We start from the raw sequence: 23,229 nt of genomic DNA on the forward strand, positions 1-23,229 counted from the left end.
GTGCAGAAGCTCTTTAGTTTAATGAGATCCCATTTGTCAATTTTGGCTTTTGTTGCCATTGCTTTTGGTGTTTTACACATGAAGTCCTTGCCCATGCCTGTGTCCTGAATGGTATTGTCTAGGTTTTCTTCTAGGGTTTTTATGGTTTTAGGTCTAATATTTAAGTCTGTAATCCATCTTGAATTAATTTTTGTATAAGGTGTAAGGAAGGGATCCAGTTTCAGCTTTCTACTTATGGCTAGTCAGTTTTCCCAGCACCATTTATTAAATAGGGAATCCTTTCCCCATTTCTTGTTTCTCTCAGGTTTGTCAAAGATCAGATGGTTGTAGATGTGTGGTATTATTTCTGAGGACTCTGTTCTGTTCCATTGGTCTATATCTCTGTTTTGGTACCAGTACCATGCTGTTTTGGTTACTGTAGCCTTGTAGTATAGTTTGAAGTCAGGTAGCGTGATGCCTCTAGCTTTGTTCTTTTGGCTTAGGACTGTCTTGGCAATGAGGGCTCTTTTTTGGTTCCATATGAACTTTAAAGTAGTTTTTTCCAATTCTGTGAAGTAAGTCATTGTAGCTTAATGAGGATGGCAATGAATCTATAAATTACCTTGGGTAGTATGGCCATTTTCACGATATTGATTCTTCCTATCCATGAGCATGGAATGTTCTTCCATTTGTTTATGTCCTCTTTTATTTCATTGAGCAGTGGTTTGTAGTTCTCCTTGAAGAGGTCCTTCACATCCCTTGTAAGTTGTATTCCTTGGTATTTTATTCTCTTTGAAGCAATTGTGTATGGGAGTTCACTCATGATTTGGCTCTGTTTGTCTCCTTGTGATTTTTGCACATTGATTTTGTATCCTGAGACTTTGCTGAAGTTGCTTATCAGCTTAAGGAGATTTTGGGCTGAGACAATGGGGTTTTCTAAATATACAATCATGTCATCTGCAAACAGGGACAGTTTGACTTCCTCTTTTCCTAATTGAATACCCTTTCTTTCTTTCTCTTGCCTGATTGCCCTGGCCAGAACTTCCAACACTATGTTGGATAGGAGTGGTGAGACCGGGGGTTTTTAACATGAAGGGATGTTGCACTTTATCAGAAGCCTTTTCTGCGTGTATTGAGATGATCATGTGGTTTTTGTCTTTAGTTCTGTTTATGTGCTGAGTCACATTTATTGATTTGCATATGTTGAACCAACCTGACTTCCCCGGGATAAAGCCTGCCTGACTGTGGTGGATTGGCTTTTCAGTGTGCTGCTGGATTTGGTTTGCAAGTATTTTGTTGAGGATTTTTGCATCAGTGTTCATCAAGGATATTTATTTTTTTGTTTTCTTTGCCAGGTTTGGTATCAGAATGATGCTGGCTTCATGGAATGAGTCGGGGAAGAGTCCCTCCTCCTCAGGGACTCTTAATAATTCCTACTGAAACTATTTTTGAAATAGTTTCAGTAGGAATGGTACCAGCTCTTTGTAGTATTCTACAGCTGTAGAAGTCTGTGAATCCATCTGCTCCTGGGCATTTTTTGGTTGGTAGGCTACTTACTACTGTAGAGCTCATTATTGGTCTGTTCAGGGAATCAGTTTCTTCCTGGTTCAGTCTTGGGAGGGGATATGTGTTCAGGAATTTATCTGTCTCATAGGTTTTCTAGTTTCACTCCAATTAAAATTTAGCAATTCTTTCTTTTATGAATGTAGGCAGCAAAACTAGTATCTATAACTTTATTAGAGAAATTACAGATGTTTGTATCATATTGTAGTTATATATCAGAATACTTATTCTCATCACTACTTTGAAATTATGGTAGTCAGTCATTGCATTGCTGAGTCCTCATTATTTAATGTGTTACTTTAACACATTATATGTAATACTTGTTACTCATAGCTTCGTTTTTCTTGTAATAGTATAACTATTTCTGAATAACTAATTTTGTGATTTGATTTATTCATGCATTTCTGAAAGCATTTTGAAAAGGGATCTGTCTTCAGACTGCTTAAAGGGGTTGAGGGTCCAAAAATTATTTTAAAACCCTTGACTTAGACGAAGAAGGTGCACATGGTTGCATGATACAATCTTTGAAGAGTCAAATTTATTCATTAATTAGATGATTTAAATATTTGCTGAATTTAAGTTATAATTGTTTGGCAAAGGAGTTTTATTTGTTTGAAAACATTTAAGCAACTGAACATGCATTTTCAGGTAGTTACTCATGTTATAACAAGCACTTCTCTGTAGTTTTAGTTTTTTAATAATTTAATGAGGGACTGATTCTCAAGTTAGGTTCTCCTGCTATGTGCATTGCATATATTAATATGGAAGTAAAGTGTATCAGTTAAGATCACTTAAGATTGGCCCTCTAGCCTTTTTTTTGATGAAGAAAGTACAGTCTTTTAATAGATTATTCAAAGTCTGTTGTCTTTAGCATACTTAATGTATTCACGTAATATATTACTTTCACATCAATGAACAGTAACAAAACACTACCACTGTTTATTTACATACACTTTCATAACTATTGGCTATGTTGTCACAAACTGATTTTATGCTGACTACTTAGACTAAGATAATTTTATCTGTTTACATATTCTACTTTAAAAGTTAAACTGGAATATGATTATCTAGATATTCTAACCAATCTCCCAAACTGAAAACTTTTTTTAAATGATGGATAAATCTTCTTAGGTAAGAACTGATAAGGCCGAAATCCAAATAATGGCAAGAAGCCAGAAAAGTAAGCAAAGCATAAAGCTTCTGTTGAGCTGAGAGCATTGGTCCAAACTGGCAAACCTGAGCTTTGGTTTTTACACTCCTCTGATAGAGTTGAATCTCCAAACAGCTGCTTTCTCAGTTTGGTGAACCAGAAGTAAATCGGTTCCTTCATCCAAAGCAGACAGACCCCGAACAGGTTGAAACCATCGTACATCCCAAGCACAAATTCATAGTTCAAAAAACCTTGTATTTATTTAGTTGAAAGTGGCCCTAAACTGGTGGTGCTCCAGGTAGCTTGATACAGCAAAGACATTTCTACTCAAAGAATTTTCATAAATAATTTTTCAAGAAATGTAAATTGCTTATAGTAAAAATCATTACTAAGCATGTATGAAAACACGGTATGACCTAAAGTCAGCAGAGGCAGCAAGAACAGACGTAAAGGCTTTGTATATTAGAACTATGAATTACAATTTATAAAACAAGCTATTTTATGGTTCTGGGTCTTAGGTTTAAGTCTTTAATCCATCTTAATTTTTGTATAAGGTATAAGGAAGGTGTCCAGTTTCAGTTTTTTGCATATGGCTAGCCAGTTTTCCCAACACCATGTATTAAATAGGAAATCCTTTCCCCATTGCTTGTTTTTGTCAGGTTTGTCAAAGATCAGATGGTTGTAGATGTGTTATTTCTGAGGCCTCTGTTCTGTTCCATTGGTCTGTATATCTATTTTGGTACCAGTACCATGCTGCTTTGGTTACTGTAGCCTTGTAGTGTAGTTTGAAGTCAGGTAACGTGATGCCTCCAGCTTTGTTCTTTTTTCTTAGGATTGTCTTGGCTATACGGGCTCTTTTTTGGTTCCGTATGAAATTTAAAGTAGTTTTTTCTAATTCTGTGAAGGAAGTCAATGGTAGCTTGATGGGGATAGCATTGAATCTATAAATTTGGACAGTATGGCCATTTTCATGATACTGATTCTTCCTATCCATGAGGATAGAATGTTTTTCCATTTGTTTGTGTCCTCTCTTATTTCCTTGAGCAGTGGTTTGTAGTTCTTAAAGAGGTCCTTCACATCCCTTGTAAATTGTATTCCTAGGTATTTTATTTTCTTTGTAGCAATTGTGAATAGGAGTTCACTTATGATTTGGCTCTCTGTCTCTTATTGGTATGTAAGAATGCTTGTGATGTTTGCACATTGATTTTGTATCCTGAGACTTTGCTGAAGTTGGTTATCAGCTTAAGGAGATTTTGGGCTGAGATGATGGGTTTTTTTCTAAATATACAGCCATGTCATCTGCAAACAGGGACAATTTGACTTCCTCTTTTCCTAATTGAATACCCTTTCTTTCTTTCTCTTGCCTGATTGCCCTGGCCAGAACTTCCAATACTGTGTTGAATAGGAGTCGTGAGAGGGGGCATCCTTGTCTTGTGCCAGTTTTCAAAGGGAATGCTTCCAGTTTTTGCCCATTCAGTATGATACTGGCTGTGGGTTTGTCATAAATCGCTCTTATGATTTTGAGATATGTTCCATCAATACCTAGTTTATTGAGAGTTTTTAGCATGAAGGGGTGTTGAATTTTATCGAAGGCCTTTTCTGCATCTATTGAAATAATCATGTGGTTTTTGTCATTTCTGTTAATGTGATGGATTACATTTATTGATTTGTGTATTTTGAGCCAGCCTTGCATCCCAGGGATGAAGCTATTTTAGAGAAAAGAATTGCTTGAAAATTTCTATGGGGAATAGAAACTTTTAAGACTAGCCATTTGGAAAGCCAAAATTATTTAACATAAACTCAGTATATGGAATGAATTGAAGGGGAATTATCAAACTAGGAAACATTATCATCCAGATAACATTATTATCTTGTCTTGCCTCACACAGACAAGAAAATGTAAAATACAAAAAATAAAATGGTTAAAGACAGAAGATAAAAATGAAGTATAACTTACATCTTTATTGGAGTTGCAGAAGGAGAGGAGGGAATAGGAAAGCCAAACCTCACTTAAAAGAAATTCTAAAGCTATCTTTCAGGCAGAAAAAAAAGTGATCCCAAAGGGAAAGTCTAAGGTGAAAAACAGGATGAAGAACAAAAAAATAAAGTAAATATGTTGCTAAATCTAAACAGATATACACCATTAATAATAATAGATTTAAAATACACAAAATGTCTAATTTGTGTGGTTAACAGAATTTTAAGTGTTCTCAAGGTTTTGTATGGTCTGGGTGTGAAGACAAAGGCAATGTAAAATTTTCAAGTTAGCAAAATCAAAAATATGGAATTACTGAGATTTAAAAAGGAAAAATCTAAAACCAGTTCTCAACTTTAGCTATACAATACATTCACTTAGGGAGCTTTTGAAAATCATAATGCCCAGACTCCATTGTATCCCAATTAAATCAGAATCTCTGGGTGTTAAAACTTCCAGTGTGATTCCAAAGAAAGTATAGAATGTGAGAAAAGAAACATAGAATAGGTAAAGCAGATAGAAAGTACAAAAGTAAAATAATATAGATCAAAATATTCCAATTAAAACAGTTTGTCAGACTCTGCATATAAAAATCCAATTTATGCTCTTATGAGAGATACCCAAAACATGAGGCTTTAGAGTATCAGTGCTAGAGATAAAGGAGACATTTTTCATGATAAAAGGTGTGATTTAGTAGGAAAATATAACGTTTTTAAAATTTGTACCTAATAGTATTGCATGCATATATGAAACAAATATTGAATAAATAATGAAATTTATTAACACTTTATATATATAATGAAAATTGACAGACAAATCTACAGTTGTTTTGGGGAGATTTTTGATGGTGGTTTGATCCAGGATTCATCAAAGATTACATATAGCAGCTAGTTAAATATCTCTTGGACTGCATTAATACAAAAAACTCCCTATGATTAATGTTTCTGGTAAGCATGCTACATAGGTGATATTGGGCTCTCAGGGCATCTCAGGTGCAAATGTCAATTTGTCCCATTTTCAGTGATGTTTGATCTTTTGACTAAGGTGATGTCTACTAGATTCCTCCGTTGTAAAAGTACCTTTAATCTGTAATTTGTGGAGTGAATTATACATGAACACCAAGTGAAGTTTCTGTTTTCACCAGTGGCTTTAGCATCCGTTAATGGTCTTGCCTAAATCAAGTTGTTTTTATTACAGTGGTTGCGAAATGGTGATTAATTTCTATCGTGCTTAAATATATTGGTTGGCATTCTTTTGTAAAAACATCTTTCCCTTCTCCCCCTTTCTTATTTGTTTAAGTACCTGTAGACTCAGATTTTAAATCATTGTGTTAAAGTTCATTCTTATGATGGTGAAATCATCCCAAATTAGGCCAATGGAAATGCCTTTAAAGTAGTTTCTTTTACCTTTTCCTAGTGTTTGAGCAGTGCTTTACTTTTTTGTACAATAAGATCATTCAGGCTTACCATATACTTTCTCTGCTTCAACCCTGGCATAAGCTATTCCTCTAAGTAGTACAGGTTCCTTTTAGTGAGAGAATGGTATTTAGAAACCAAATTCTGAGTATTAGATATTCTCTTCGTTACTGTGGTGTCACTGCTTGGACATCCTTTCTTATGAAACCTCTAATTCTAATCCATCACTGCAGGGTTTTTTCCATCCGTTCCCTCATTCTGAATTTGTATCTCCCAGCAACTTTAGTTTATTTGCCATTTGCTCAGCTCTTCAAGACACACAAAATAATTTCAAAATGACTATATCAGCACCACCACCACAACAAACATAAAAATTTTTCATGATAAAACTTCAGGGTATTTTTGCAGCCCTTTTTTTTTTTTTTTGTCCTTAGAATATTACCCATCAAGATTATTATCTTCAGAATAGTATGTTCAAGTGGTATTGAATTACTGGTTTTCCTTCTGGGTTATTTGACATTTAACTAGATTCATTAGTTTATCTTCTTATTGCATTGTATTTTTCTCTAGTCTACTGATTTTATTTTTTGAATATGTAAAACATTAACAACTTTCAAAAGTCAAAACTACAATGAAAGGTATACTCAGACATCCCATCTCATACTTAAAGCATCTTCTTTGTTCCAAATATTCTGAGGTTTTATTAGTTTCTGGTTTATCCTTTCTAGGTTTCTTTTTGCAAAAATAAACATATATATGAAAATAACAAAATACCTTTAAATCAATTTGCAGAGATTATTCTGGTTTTTTTTTTCTTAATGGTGGAAGATTGAGGAAACATTTTAAGACTATCAAATATTTGAACAACATGGTTAGCAAACTTGTCCACTTATAAACATAAATGTAAAATCCTGAAAATACATATACACAGTCAGTTCTCATTTGTAAATCCCCTGTGAATTACCTAACTTACTAAAACTTACTTACTTGTAACACTACAATCAATATTTGTGATAAAAAATTTGACTCATTCTACACACAAACTTCCCAGCTGAGGTCCAACAAGGTGAGCTATGCCTTGTTTCTGCTGTCTTACACAAATACCCTTTTCACAGCCTATTTGGTGTTACATTTTTTGTTTGTGCTTTTTGTTGATGACTTTGCTTTTAAAACAACCCCCACATACGGTGTTGAAGTCTAGTGTTCCTAAGCACAAGAATGCTGTATAGTGCCTTACAAAGAAAATACATGTGTTATGTAAGCTTCCTTCAGGCATGAGTTATAGTGCTGTTGGCCCGAGTTCAATGTTAATGCATCAACAATATGTATTAAATATAGTGCTTTTAAACAGAAACACATAAATTCAAGGTCTGTGTTGATGAAAATGTTGTGACCAGAGACCTAATCCTGTAGTTTCCGTAAGAGCCATTGTTCAGCATTCAGTAATTCAACATTCATGGTCACTTTATAGAACCAAATGACTACAAGTAGTCAGAATTGACTATATATACACACAGACATATAAAACAAATCCTTCAGATTATGAAAAGAATTATATATAGAAACCAAATTAAGGCCTTCCAAAGAATGCAAGATTGATTTGACACTGTACAATTAATGAATTTTTTTCTACCACATAGTCATAGCTGCACAAATATATAGAATGCATTTGATAAAATTCCACATGGATTTGTGTCAAAAAAAGAAAAACCACCCTAGCTAAGCATAAAAATGACTTCAAGAAGTCCTGGCCGGAGCAATCAGTCAAGAGAAATAAAAGGAACAGATACGAGCAGAGTCCAACTATCTCTGTTTGCAGATGACATGATTCTATATCTAGAAAACCCCCTAGTCTCTGCTAAAAGCTCCTAGATCTGATGATCAACTTCAGCAAAGTTTCAGTATACAAAATAAATGTACAAAAATCAGTAGCATTCACATACATCAACAACATTCAAGTTGAGAGCCAAATCAAGAATGCAATCCCATCCACAATTGCCACAAAAAGAATAAAATACCTAGGAATACAGCTAATCAGGGAGGTGAAAAATCTCTGCAACAAGAATTGCAAAACAATACTCAAATCAGAGATTACACAAACAAATGGAAAACATTTCATGCTCATGGATAGGAAGAATCATTATTGTTGAAATGGCCATACTGTCAAAGCAATTTACAGATCCAATGCTATTTTCATCAAAATACCAATGAACATTCTTCACATAATTAAAAAAAAAACTATTTTAAAATTCATGTGGAACCAGAAAAGAGCCCAGATCACCAAGGCAATTCTAAGCAAAAATAACAAAGCTGGAGGCATCACATGTTACCCAACTTCAAATGATACTACAAGGCTACAGTAAGCAAAACAGCATGGTACTGGTACCAAAACACACACAGACCAATGGACAGAATAGAGAACCCAGAAATAAAACCTACAACCATCTGATCTTCGATAAAGTTGACAAAAACAATGGGGACAGGACTCGCTATTCAGTAAATGTTGCTGGGGTAACTAACCATATACAGAAGATTGAAACTGGACCTCTTTCTTATACCATACACAAAAATAAACTCAAGATCAGTTAAAAATACTTAAATATACAACTAGAAAAACTTTGGAAGATAACCTAGGAAATACCATTCTGGACATAAAACCTGGGAAAGATTATGACAAAGATGCTAAAAGTAATTGCAACAAAAACATTGACAAGTGGGACCTACTTAAACTAAAGAGCTTCTGCACAGCAACAGAAACTATCAACAGAATAAACAGACAGTCTACAGAACGGGAGAAAATATAACTATGCATCTGACAAAGGTCCAATATCCAGCGTCTATAAAGAATTTAAACAAATTTACAGGCAAAAAACAACCCCATTAAAAAGTGGGCAAAGGACATGAACAGACACTTCTCAAAAAAAGATAAACGTGTCCAACAAGCATATGAAAAAATGCTCAACATCACTAAACGTTAGAGAAATGCAAATCAAAACCACAATGAGACACCATCACAGGCATCAGAAGGGCTATTACTAAAAAGTCAGAAAATAACAGCTGCTGGCAAGGTTGCTGAGAAAGGGCAATGCTAATACACTGCTGGTGGGAATATAAATGAGTTCAGCCATTGTGGAAAGCAGTGTAGCAATTCCTCAAAGAACTTAAAATTACCACTAGACTCAACAATCCCATTATTGGGTATATACCCAAGGGACTATAAATCATTCTACAATAAAGACACATGCACACACATGTTCATCACAGCACAGTTCACAATAGCAAAGACATAGAATCAACCTAAGTGCCCCACAACAGTAGACTGGATAAAGAAAACGTGGTACATGTACACCATAGAATACCATGCAGCCATAAAAAAAGAATGGAATCATGTCCTTTGTAGCAACATGGATGGAGCTGGAGGTCATTATCCTAAGCAAACTAATTCAGGAACAGAAAACCACATACCTCACATTCTCACTTATTACTGGGAGCTAAGTGATGAGAACACGTGGACCCAAAGAGGGAAACAACATACACTGGGGATTACTTAAGGGTGGAGACAGAGAAGGGAAGAGGATAAAAAACCTACCTATTGGGAACTCTCTTTATTACCTGGGTGACAAAATAATCAGTACACCAAACTCCTTGTACACCAAACTCCTAAGACACGTAGTTTACCTATGTAACCTGTACATGTACCCCTGGACCTAAAATAAAAGTTTATAAAAAAGGAACTTCAACTTTATCAAGGGTAGTATATAAAACCTATACCAGTTATTATATTTAATGGTGAAACATTGGAATGTTCCTTCTGATCTAGGATTAATAGCGTCCATCCACTTGCCCACTTCTATCTACCAACATATTGGAAGTCCTGGGCAGAGTGGTAAGGGGGAAAAAAATGGATGGGTAGGTGGGTGAAACACAAATGTCATTTTTCACACTTTAGGAACTTACGTACCTAGAGTACACAAAATAATATACAGATAAGCAATCGAGATAAATTTAGTAAAGCTGCTGGATCTAAAAAAGATATGCATAGTAGCCACCCCTCCTTCACAGAGAATACATGCCAGCACCCCCCATGGAGGCCTAAAACCACAGCTATTACTGAATCCTATATACATACTATGTTTTTATATATACATACCCATGATAAAGTTTAATTTATAAGTTAGGCACAAGAAGAATAACAATAAAATAGAACAATTATAACAAAATACTATAAAAATTATGTGAGTATGGTATCTCAAAGTATCTTACTGTATTTCACTTACCCTTATGATGTGAGATGATAAAATGCCTATACAATGAGATGAAATTAGGTGAATGACATAGGCATTGTGACATAGCATTAGGCTACTGTTGACCTTCTGACCATATATCAGGAGGAGGAGGATCATCTGCTTTCAGTAATCCTAAATCATGAAGCCATGCCTATGTCCATTGTTAGATATCAGGATCATAAGATATCCTGTTAATGGCTAATGTAAAAAGTGTGGATACTTTGGACAAATGGATGTGATTCATGTCCTGGGTCTGACGGTGTGAGATTTTACCATGCTACTCAGAATGTCACGCAATTTAAATCTTATGAATTGGCTTATTTCTGGAATTTTCTGTTGAACATTTTCAGACCATGGTTAACTATGGGTAACTGAAACCACAAAAGGTGAAACAGCAGATAAGGGGGGACTATTGTATCCAAGTCAATTGCATCTCTGTAACCAACAATAAAAAATGAAATTTAAAAAAAAAAAAAAAAAACAGTAAAGTGTTCCATGGGAAAAGAGATAATAAAAGCATCAAAAACTAGGAAATACCAAGGAATATAACTCCAACAAAAGATGTGAGGAAACTTTTTAGAGAAAATGATCAAAACTATTGACAGTTTTTTTAAGTAAATGGATAACTATTCATGTTCATGGATTTGAAGATTGAATATTGTAAAGATGTTAATTCTCCTTAAATGATCTTTAGACTTAATGCCATACTAATAAAAGTCTTAAGTATATACTATACAGCAGTAAAAGTGAATTATAGAAGCACAAACAACTCAAAAACATAACATCAAATGAAAGCAGCAAATCACAAAACGTAGTTTAAACTAAACTGTAGACATAGGTACTTAAGTCTTTAGTACTCAGTCATAGGTACTTAAGACTATAAAAGGAAATCAAGGGAATAAATAAGGATAAGTGACTAAAATAAGGATAGTGACTACCTAAAATAAGGATAGTGACTACCATTTTGGAAGGGTGTGGGGGATGTCATCAGGGAGGATCATGTTTCCAGGGTGTAGGCATTATGTCTTGACCTGAGTGGTAATTACGTGGTCACTCACTGAGTGACTATTCTTTAAACTGTGTATACTTTATGCAAATAAAAAAATAAGGAGCTAAGCCAAATAATTTGAAATAGACTAAGTATATTACTGAGAATTGATCAGTTATTAAGCTCATCCATGATATGATTAAGTTATTGGTGATTGTTCCATAATGTTGAAGTAACTTGAATGGTTTAAGTTACTTCATTGAGATAGAAAATTCAATTTATAAGAAGTATATATTTTTTAAGACTCTCAGAAATGTTTTGCTACTCAGTTTACTAGAATTTATACTACAGAATTTAGCATATAGCAAATTCTACTTTTACTATACTTGGGAAAACCATTAGTGGAAGAAATACAAATTTTTTATATAACATGGTAATAGAGCGCAATGATACCTACCACTTTTTAAGCACTTGCCATGTACTAGGCATAGGGTCAAGTATGAAATGTATTATCTTATTAATTCTGGAAAAATGTCTAAGGGTGAGTACCACTATTATCCCCGTATTACATGTTAAGGGTCAGAGTCAGGTTATGATCTTAGCCTTTCTGATTCGAGAACTCCTTAACCATAGCCCAATAAGGATTAGAATAAGTATCTAGTAGTGTGTATAGTATTACATATTGTTACAGATTCTCATTTGGTTTTTACTCTCACTCTCTCATGAGGGTAGAGTTTTCCAAGAGACTACATGGCATGTGATATTGCAACAGCCTGAATGCAAAAGTAGATATTAGAATTCATTCATTTTCAATTAAGCCAGACCTTAGAGACTTGAAAAAATATATTTTTTTAAAATGGGGGGTGGGGGGGCAGGCACAGTGGCTCATGCCTCTAATCCCAGTACTTTGGGAGACTGAGGCTGGAGGATCACTTGAGCTCAGGAGTTCAAGACCAGCCTGGGCAGCATAGCAAGACCTTGTCTCAATTTTTAAAAAATTAAATAAGTAAATATATATAAAACAAGGCTGTACTTTTTTACTGTCCTTTTTAAGTCTAATAAATGAATATATTTTAAGACTTGTTCATCTTAACTTCAAATATGATCATTATTAATAGATATAACTCACAGAAATGAAAGTTCATTGGGGGCCTCAGTAATTTTTAAATGTGTAAAAGGGTCCTGAGACCAACAAGTTAAAAAACTGATAATCTATGTGATTTATTAAATTCTCATGTTTGATTTTGTTCTTATAAAATATGTGTTTTTAGGTTGCTACAAGCCTCAGGAAAAATCAGATTACTTGATGTTGGCAGCTGCTTTAACCCATTTCTGAAGTTTGAAGAATTCCTAACTGTTGGCATAGACATTGTACCTGCTGTAGAGGTATGCATAGTTTTGTTTCAGAGTTCAATATTTTACGTGTATATTTACAAAAGAAAAGCACTGTCTTTGCATCCCTAAAATAGCAAACATATTTCATGTGTACCCATTAAGAAGAAATTTCTATTCTAAACTAAATACATTTTGTGAAAAATTGAGCATTTAAGCAAATTTTGTCTTTATTTTCTTTATCATCTAAATAGCCATAATCTAGAACTATGTTAGAGTAAAAGCTTAGCAATTAAGAAACTTCACCTGGGCATGGTGGTGGATCATGCCTGTAATCCCAACACTTTAGGAGGTCAAGATGGGCGGATTACCTGAGGTCAGGAGTTTGAGACCAGCCTGGCCAACGTGGCAAAACCTAAAAAATAAAAAAATTAACTGGGCATGGTGGCGGGCACCTGTAATCACAGCTACTCAGGAGGCGGAGGCAGGAGAATCGCTTGAACCTGGGAGGCAGAGGTGGCAGTGAGCCTACATCGCGTCACTGCACTCCAACCTGGGCGACACAGTGAGACTCCATCTAACAATAAAAAGAAACTTCAGTAGATTACAGAATTCCACATAGCTGTAGTGTTTGGGTTTTGCATTTTGTTGTATTTGGTTTATTATTTTCTTTTAATGCATCTCTTTCTGAAATATATAGTGTTGTAGAGCCATTATGGAATGGTAGAAAGAGGCAAGGTCTTTTGCATCAGCCAGAACTTTATTAAATCCAGCTTGTTTGTACTTGAGTCAATGAAACTACTTAACACTTGGCCTGGTAAATTGTAGGAACTCAGTAAATGATAGATTCTATCCTTTCTTTTGAGAACATTTCCTATGGGTCAGTTATTATGACACTATCATTTCAATTCAGTAAAGCAGGATCACCTCCTTATCAGCTTGAACTTTTTTTTAAGACGGAGTTTCGCTCTTGTTGCCCAGGCTTGAGTGCAGTGGTGTGATCACTCACTGCAACCTATGCCTCCTGGGTTCCAGAAATTCTCCTGCCTCAGCCTCTGAAATAGCTGAATTACAGGCATGCACCACCATGCCCAGCTAACTTTGTATTTTTAGTAGAGACTGGGTTTCACCATGTTGGTCAGGCTGGTCTCGAACTCCTGAGCTCAGGTGATCCACCTGCCTCAACCTCCCAAAGTGCTGGGATTGCAGGCATGAACTACTACACCCAGCCAGCTTGAACTTTCTTTTACCTTAATCATGTGATGCCAAGAGTTTGTGTTAAAGGCATTTTTAAAAGATAGATGACTCTAAAGTAGGCACATTATATCAGAAAAAGATTTTTTTCCAGAATAACATTAATTCATTATGTTTACCATTTTACTCTTGATAGAACTGCAGACACAAAAAAATTTTTTAAATGCATTTAAATATTTATAAAATGCATTTTAATGTTATTTTTAAAGTATGGATTAGAATATTAATATATCAGTTATTAGGGATTTTTTCCCTCTACTGCTGTATTCCCAGTACCTAGAAGAGTGCCTAGTATATTTAATACTTTTTTAAATAAAAGAATAGAATATTTCCAACCTAGGTTTGAACCTCTCCATCACCTTTTTCTAGTCTCTGATCCTCAGTTTTCTCACCTGTATAATGGGGTTAGTAGTGGACCACATTTCATAGGATGTTGTAATGTTTTCTTGGGGAAAAAAAAAGTATTTAAAGCACCAAGCATAGTACCTCTTATGTAGTGCCTGCTAAATAAATGTTTGTTGTTACTACTGGTAAGTTCCTGCATGAAGATTTAACTTTAATTATGTATCAGTTTGATGAGCATGATTAAATCGGTATAACACTGAGGAACAAGCAAGTCCTAAAACCATTCCTGTTAGTTCTACTTTTGTCTTCTCTATGCTAAAATCACTGTTCTTAGGTTACCACTGCAGAGAATTTCTGTGCCATCAGGAACTAGTTTTAAAGCCCAAGTGGCTTCATGCATGAATTCTCTTCCCATCCTTCCTCAAGACATACATGATTCAGGGACTGCTGAGACATCATGACCATTTGATCTGATCCTTAAGCTTAATATTAAATCTATCTATGGATAGGGTTATAAACACTGAATTGTATAGTCACCAGGGAAGACAAAAGAACTGCTATAAATAACTTAAGTGTAGAATCAGAGTTTCACAGTTCAGAATCCTATAATTTTAAAACAGAGTAAAGGGACTTACTCTTCCAGCCAAGATGGGATAACAGACCAGCTTTATCCTCTTCCACTTGAAGCAACAAAAATGTGGACATAATATTTGAAATAATTTGACACTGCACATCAGGTAATGAAGGACAGTGATCTCTGAGAGATGGAAAACAAATGAGACAAGCGCTACAGTTACTCTAGGATATTGCCTTGAGAGAGTTTCCAGGATGTAGCACAGAGAGAAACCCTAGCAGAGTTCAGGTGATTCCGTGACTTGTGAAGATGGAATTGTGAGTCCTCAGAGACCGAGGCAGCTCGTGTTTCTAGAATGGTCTACTGAAAATAAGAAAGCCATAGAAGGAAAACTCCAGAGGCCTGCAAAAGGTCCCCCTTTGAATACTCAGCTGAGTACAGATCAGCACACATGTATATGAGAAGACTACATGAGACTGTACTGTCCAAAAGGATTAGAGGTTACAGTGGCCAGCACTCACACAGGGAAGTACTAATATGGTACCTGTTCCCATCAGCCATACTGGAACATTCAAGATTCACAGACATTTAATAGAGTACACAGAGAAGGGTCTTACCTCAATAATGGAGAATAATTTGCCTTAGACTAAACACTAGTGCTCTAGTCCCACGTAACAAATCTTAAAAGCAAGACCCAAAAAGTTCAGGTTGTCTCCAGGTATCTTAACTACATCACAGAACACAGTTCAGAAATATTTATAGCAATCCATAGTTATGTAGAACCCACCAAGGTAAAATTCACCATGTCTAGCATCCAAAAAAAATTATAGCCATGCAGAGCAGCAAGAAAATAGGACTCACAGTGAGGAGATAAATCAGCCAACAACGACCAACCCTAAACTGACACAGAAACAAGGACATTAAAATAGAGATAATACCTGTTTGGGAAAATTCCTTAAGCTAAACATTTACACAGTTTATATTCTTCCGTTATGCATGTTATGCTTCAATACAGTGTTATTATTTTAAAAATATCAAAACTGTATAAAAAGCTAAGAAGAAACTGTTCTAGAGACAGTACTACAATGTGTGATGTGAAAATGCATACCGGATAGGATTAATGCATATTAGATGTTGCAGAAGGAAAGGTATATTGAAGATAATAACACCTATCCAAAATGAAACACAATTTTTAAAATAGAAGAGCATCAGTGATACAAATCTAAGCAGCTAAATATAAACATAATTGGAATCCCCCAAAAGGTGGGGTTAAAAAAATAATGGCCAAAAACTTTCCAATTTGATGAAAGCTTTAAAATCACAAATTCAGAGAAGCCCAACAAACTCCAAACAAAAGAAACATGAAGAAAAATTACACCAAGGAACATCAAATCAAACTTCTAAAACTAGTGATAAAGTCTTAAAAGCTCCCAGAAATTGTAAAGACACCTTAAAGTACTGAAATAAAAAGTCACCTAGAATTTTATACCCAGCCAAAATATCTTTCAAAAATGAAGATGAAATTGATTTTCTTCAGATATCTAAAAACTGAAATTATTCAATATTAGCAGGCTTATATTACAAGAAATGTTAAGTTGGAAGTGCTTTAGCCAGGTAGAAATATGGCTCTACACAAAGGAATGAAGAACACTAGAAGTGGTAACTATACAGCTAAAAAGATTTTCTCTTCTTGTTTAAACTCTTTAAAGATAAATAAAAATAGATATTTGTGTGTATATATACTAGCAGCAACCAATCAGAAATTTAAATTAAAAACAGTACCATATACTCTAGCATCAAAAATATGAAATATTTTATATGTAAACATATATAAAATATGTAGCTCATAAATCTGACAAAAGTAGAAAAATCCAAATGCTGCAAACCACAAATTAGGAGAAAGTAAAGATGACCTAGGCTGGGTGCAGTGGCTCACACCTGTAACCCCAGCATTTTGGGAGGCCTAGGTAAGTGGATTGCTGGTATCCAAAAGGTCGAGACCATCCTGGGCAATGTGGCGAAAACCTGTCTCTACAAAAAAAAAAAAAAAAAAAAAATTAGCCAGATGTGGTGGCACTTGCCTGTAGTCTCAGCTACTTAGGAGCCTGAGGTAGGAAGATTGCTTGAGCCCAGAGGGTGGAGGTTGCAGTGAGCTACGATCACACCACTGCACTCCAGCCTAGGTGACAGAGTGAGACTCTATCTGTATAGAATCAGTGCAGTCCTCACCAAACTCTTGTGGGCTTTTTTGTAGAAATTAAAAAACTTACTCTGAAATTTGTGTGGAAATTGAAAGGACCTAGAATTAATACCTCAAAACAACTTTGAAAAAGGACAGTGTTGGAGAGTAACACTACCTGATTTCAAAATTATAAAGCTACAGTATTCAAGACAGTGTGGTATTGATGTTCAAGAATATCAGTGAAATATAATAGATGGTTCACAAATAGGCCCAAACTTAGATACCTGATTTTTGCCCAAGATGGAGAGCATAGTCTTTTGCACAGTGGTGTTGAAGCAAAGGGGTATCCATATACAAAAGAAGAAACTTCAGACCATACCACACTCCATATAAAAAAAAATGAACTTGGCCAGGCACGGTGGATCATGCCTGTAATCCCAGCACTTTGGGAGGCCAAGGTGGGCGGATCACAAGGTCAGAAGTTCGAGACCAGCCTGGCCAATATGGTGAAACCCCGTCTCCACTAAAAATACAAAAATTAGGCAGGCATGGTAGTGTGTGCCTGTAGTCCCAGCTACTCAAGAGTCTGAGGCAGGAGAATCACTTGAACCCAGGAGGCAGAGGTTGCAGTGAGCCAAGATCACACTGCTGTACTCCAGCCTGGGCAACAGAGTGAGACTCCATCTGGAAAAAAAACTCAAAATGTATTATAGACCTAAATGAAAAAAACAAACTATAAAACTACTAAAGGAAAACATTTTGGAAAAAAAAGTCTTTATGACCTTGGGATAGGACAAGACTTCTTAGACCTGACTTCGAAAGCAACATCTGAGAAATAACAAATTGATAAATTAGTCTTCATCAAAATTAAAACTTCAGCTCTTCAAAGGACACTGTTAAAAGAATGAAAAGATAAGCCACATGATACTAAGAAAATATTTTCAAGTCATATATCATAAAGGACTTGCATCAAGAATATATAAAGAACTCTCAAAACCCAGTAAGAAAATATTTAAAATTTAAGGAAACCCAATTATTTTTAAATGGGCAAAATATTTGAACACTTTAACACAGAAGATATCTGGATGGCAGATAAATCTGGGAAAAGATGATAAACATCACTAACTCATTAGGAAAATGTAGATTAAAACTGCAATACCACTACACACCTATAACAATTACTAAAATGAAATAGACTAGCTATACCAAGAGTTGATAAGGATTTGGAGGAACTGGAACTCACATACTCCTGGTGGGAACATGAAACTACATAACTACTTTTGAAATCAGTTGAGAGTTATTTAAAAATTAAACTTACTACACCACCTACTGTATGATCTAGCCACCCAAGACATTTCCCCAAGATAAATTAAAGAATGTTGATTCAAACACATGAACGGGAATACTCACAGCAGCTTGAATTGTAATAACCAAAAACTAGAAACAACCCAGATATCCATAAACAGATGTATATGGATAAACCAACTGTGGTACATCCTTGATACAATGGGATACCGTTCTGCAATTTAAAAAGGAATAAACTATTAATACCTGCAAGAAAAATCTCAAAATTATTATTTATATGAAATTCTAGGAAATACAAACTTGAATATAGTGATAGAAATCACATCAATGATTGCCTGCTGGCAGGGGAAGAGAAGGAAGGGACTATAAAGGGGCATAAGGAAAATTATGGGATGTTGGATCTATTCATTAACTTGACCATGCCCGTGGTCTCATGAGTGTAAAAATACATCACAACTTGCCAGACTTATGCTTTTGTGTCACTTATACATGAGTAAAGCTGCCTTTAAGAAAAAGGGAAGAAGAAAAGCATCTTTTTTTCTGGTACTAGAACATTACGTATCACTTTTCCTAATAAACAGTCCAGATGACTATGTGGCCAGCTTGTATATACACTAACATGAGTGAGGGATTAAGGTATTAGGTCATATCTTCGTTAATAACTATTGGTATATGACAGAGTAATTTTTGTCTAATTTTAAAATTGCTTTCTTCTGGTCCATTTCCATAGTTTTAAGATTTAGCAAATTATATAATGTTGTTTATTCCTTTAGTTGTATTGTTTCCCATGGCCATTTGTCTAACTAAATTTAGTTTGTTCCAAACCAGGGATTAGCTTTTTAATAAAATAAAAGTAATGTTGAGGGTTACTTTTTAAATGCTTAAAGTTAATGATTTCAAATAACTTAAGTTTTGGAATCATTCTGCTTGTACAAATTTTATAATGCCTCTTTCATTATCCTCTTTAATTTATTTGATTCATCTTTATTTCATGGTATTTCTTGTTTAGAGTTTTTATATTAGCTTGTTTTTGGTAACTGTAAATGTTAAACTGAATGTAAATAGAAATGTCATTCCTGTAAACTCCTACCCAAATTAAAATTCATGTAAGTCTTAACCCAAAATACACACTTAAATTATTTCCCATTTTAAATTGTTAGGCAAAAATATATATTTAAATGATGATTAGCAAGTCTTTGGACTTAACTACTTTGAGATTTTTGTAAAAGTTGTGGTTGAATAAATCTGTTCAAGTTTAAAATTTAAAAGGAAAAATGTATAATCAATGCTGGAATTATTACTATGATATATGAAATGGTTTGCTGAAAAGTCTATGTATTAAAGTGGAAATAATCTTGAAGTTCTTAATATGCCTTGTTTTCTGTTTCTGCAGAGTGTCTATAAATGTGATTTCCTGAACTTACAGCTTCAGCAACCACTCCAGCTTGCACAGGATGCTATAGATGCTTTTTTGAAGCAGCTGAAAAACCCTATTGATTCTCTTCCTGGAGAACTTTTCCATGTGGTTGTTTTCTCTCTCCTCCTTTCTTATTTTCCATCTCCTTACCAGCGATGGATTTGCTGCAAGAAAGCCCATGAACTGTTAGTGTTAAATGGTTTATTACTTATCATCACACCTGATTCCTCCCATCAGAACCGTCATGCTATGATGATGAAAAGCTGGAAGATTGCTATAGAGTCTCTGGGCTTTAAACGCTTCAAGTACTCAAAATTTTCACATATGCATCTGATGGCATTTAGGAAAATCTCTCTAAAAACCACAAGTGACTTGGTTAGTAGGAACTACCCAGGAATGTTATATATTCCTCAAGATTTCAACAGTATAGAAGATGAGGAATATTCTAATCCTTCCTGCTATGTTCGATCAGATATAGAAGATGAACAACTAGCATATGGTTTCACAGAACTCCCTGATGCTCCATATGACTCAGATTCTGGAGAAAGTCAAGCCAGCTCTATTCCTTTCTATGAGCTAGAGGACCCCATATTACTTTTAAGTTAATATAGAAGCAAAAGGCCCTTTCAGTCCAGGCTCCTAAACTAATTGCTTACACCAATTGGAAATACTAACATGAACTCAGTACTGAAAACCTGGTTTGCATAAAAGAAATGCAGAGGTTTACAGAGTTTGCTATTTTTTTCTACTTCTCAATTTTAAAATTTATTCTTATATAGAAAGCTTAAAGTTTCATGCAGAGTGACTCATGTCATAGCAGAAACTTCTGTTACTTTAGCATTTAGCACTATCATAGAAAGGTACCTTTTTCTCTTTAGTGCTATTGTGAAAACAAGCATAATTTGCTATATGTTTTCCTTTTCAACTTTTCAGTGTTGACTATAAACCATTGAATGGGAAACTTTAAGATGTAGAAAGCTGTAGATTGCACTTTGATGACTCACAAGTTAAATGTGATACAGAAAAATAGATCGGTTAGTTGTTTTGTGATGCACTTATCTTTTTCTTTTTTCTAACTAAAATTGTGATGTTACAGAAAGTCATTTTATGTTCCTTTATATTTCCTGAACTTTTTGTAATTGGTGATAATTCTTTTTCTTTCTTCCTTCTATTAAAAGCTCATTTGACAGCATCAGACATTGGGGGAGAGATTTCCCCCAAAGTATGTATTCTAATTTCATTAGCCCTATCCATTAAACACCATTGCCAAAGTAGTATTTTCATAACTTTGTTGATTTGGGCCTTGGTGTGAAGTATATTTACCTGAGAGTTCACTTTTACTTTTCTTAAACTTAGGTTTCATTTACAAAATGTTTTATTTAAGCAAGGAACAATGTAATACTCAATAATGACCTAAAACACCTTTTTGAAAGGGTTTGCACTTGGAAGAGTTTATGTTCTGTTGAAACCAACTTTGATAGGGTCCTCACCTTTCTGTGAAGGAGGTGCCGCACTACAAGTTTCAAATTATATGGAAAAACTTAAAATTAATCCTCTGTTGGTGATCTCATAAAATGGTTTTGACCTTTTGGTATCTTAATTTCTATCTAAACTCTATCAGAAAATTTTCTTTGACTATATCAATTAGTTGGCTGTGGGAATTTTCCCTTTCCACATTAATAAATGCCTTTCTGTGTTTCTGAATCAGAAGCAAATGATTAGGGAAAAATATATGTCCAAACAAGACAAGATTAGTTTAAACAGTTAAGAACATTTAGTCCACATTGTCTTGTCAGCCAGCAATTGTCACGGAAACTATCATTTTTAAGAGTGCCACTGTGTGGATTTTTTTTTCAAGTGGTTATTACATTAAAATTACCTCATACTGAGGTTTTTGCACTGAAATATCACAGTTTCAGATTTCATGGTTAATGTTGTGCGTATGTTTGTATGTTTTTAAAGGAAACTTGCATTTTCAATAGTTGATCCTAAATTTCATAAACTGCACTTCTTTACTCTGGTAAAGCTGATGTTTTTGTGCTTATTGTGAATTGCCGTAGTACCTTTGAATGTCAAATTTTATTTAGAAATATAAAACTTATCCTTTATGATATAAATGGTTGAGTGTATGTACCCAGTATTTCAAATTAAATTTCACATTGCTAAATTAATGAAAGTAACAAGATTGTGATTTTTTAAAGTCAGTTGATTAAATGCAATAAATATTGGTTGCTCAAATATGCCACAAGTAACTCAAAATTTTTCATTTACTTTCAATAGCATAAGATTGCTTAATATTTAGGATTGACTGTTGTTTCCAGTTAAGCACTACAGGATTATGCCTTGTAGCTTCCCCAAGAGAAGGGGGAAAAAAAGCACTGTGTTGATAATACAGAACTATTTTGAACAATTTTGGTAGTAACTTTTACCATACTGTTTGCTTTTTGACTTGGGTAAATATCTTAAGAGAAAAGAAAACAATACACCAAATGAAAATGCTTTGAAAGTAAATGAAAACAGCACTTTTGAAAGGCTGGTGTAGTATGACCCTGGAGTCAGCCTTTGTGTTATAGCTAAAATGTTGGTGCTATAAATTCTGATTGTTTACAGATGTTGATTCTGCTTATGCTCCAAAGTGTGCATGATGTATTTTACGTAGTACTCTGAGGAAGTCTCTTTATAAAACCTACTACCACTTAGTATAAATTTGTTTGAATTTATATCATTTGTTACTGTAAATTCAGCTTATTCAAATTAGGTTGGCACAGATTTAAACTGATATACATTCCACCAAAGCCAATTCAGTGTATAAGTATTGAAGTATAAGCAGTCATTGCAGCTTGATGCCAGATCATGTATGTAATAACAAGTGGAAGTTAATAGGGCCTTCTAATACTGTATGGGTACTCCTAAGAATTATTTCATTTTGGATATAAAGAAGTTATAAGGCCTCCTGTCACATTCACAGCAGGTTCTCCAAAATAATTTGGTTGTTTCAAAAACAAATGGTAATCATTTGGTTGGATTCTTCAGGATCATGACTAGATCATATGGTTTTACCATAGTTGCCAAGTGGTGGGAGGTAGCATACCTGAAAATGTACGTGTGTGTTTGTTGTATTTTTTCACATTTTGTGAACAAAGCACATTTATTAAAAATTTTAAATTTTCTAGTATTCTTTGTCTGTTACTTGTAAACCGAGAGTTCTGTGGTCTTTGATGTATCTCACTAAGTGATTTTGGCATTGGGAAGCAATTTAGAACTTGAGTGACTTGTACAATTTTCCAACTGGGTTTCATTTTTGTTAAATCCCTTAATGTCATAAATTTATTTACTGAGATCCAGAGAACTCAAGTGACTTCCCATTGTCATGTTTTGTCATGTTTATGACAGAAGCAGGGCAACAGCATAAATTCTACTTCATTATGTGTCAACCATATCATATTCTTTTTTTTGAAAGTAAA

The 23,229-nt window shown here is 34.6% G+C and overlaps 1 protein-coding gene across 1 annotated transcript in view; it reads left to right on the top strand.

Moving 5' to 3' along the window:
• The window catches only part of BMT2 (base methyltransferase of 25S rRNA 2 homolog), an 876,684-nt gene extending 853,744 nt beyond the window's left edge, over positions 1-22,940 (top strand). Inside the window, exons 5-6 of the mRNA XM_050782647.1 lie at positions 12,628-12,742; positions 19,742-22,940. Of these exons, the coding sequence (XP_050638604.1) occupies positions 12,628-12,742; positions 19,742-20,371 (745 nt within the window). The 3' untranslated portion in view covers positions 20,372-22,940. The remainder of the gene's footprint in view (positions 1-12,627; positions 12,743-19,741) is intronic.
• Positions 22,941-23,229: the final 289 nt, after the last annotated feature.

This window comes from Macaca thibetana, chromosome 3, assembly GCF_024542745.1.
Source record: "Macaca thibetana thibetana isolate TM-01 chromosome 3, ASM2454274v1, whole genome shotgun sequence".
Lineage (NCBI taxonomy): Eukaryota > Metazoa > Chordata > Mammalia > Primates > Cercopithecidae > Macaca > Macaca thibetana.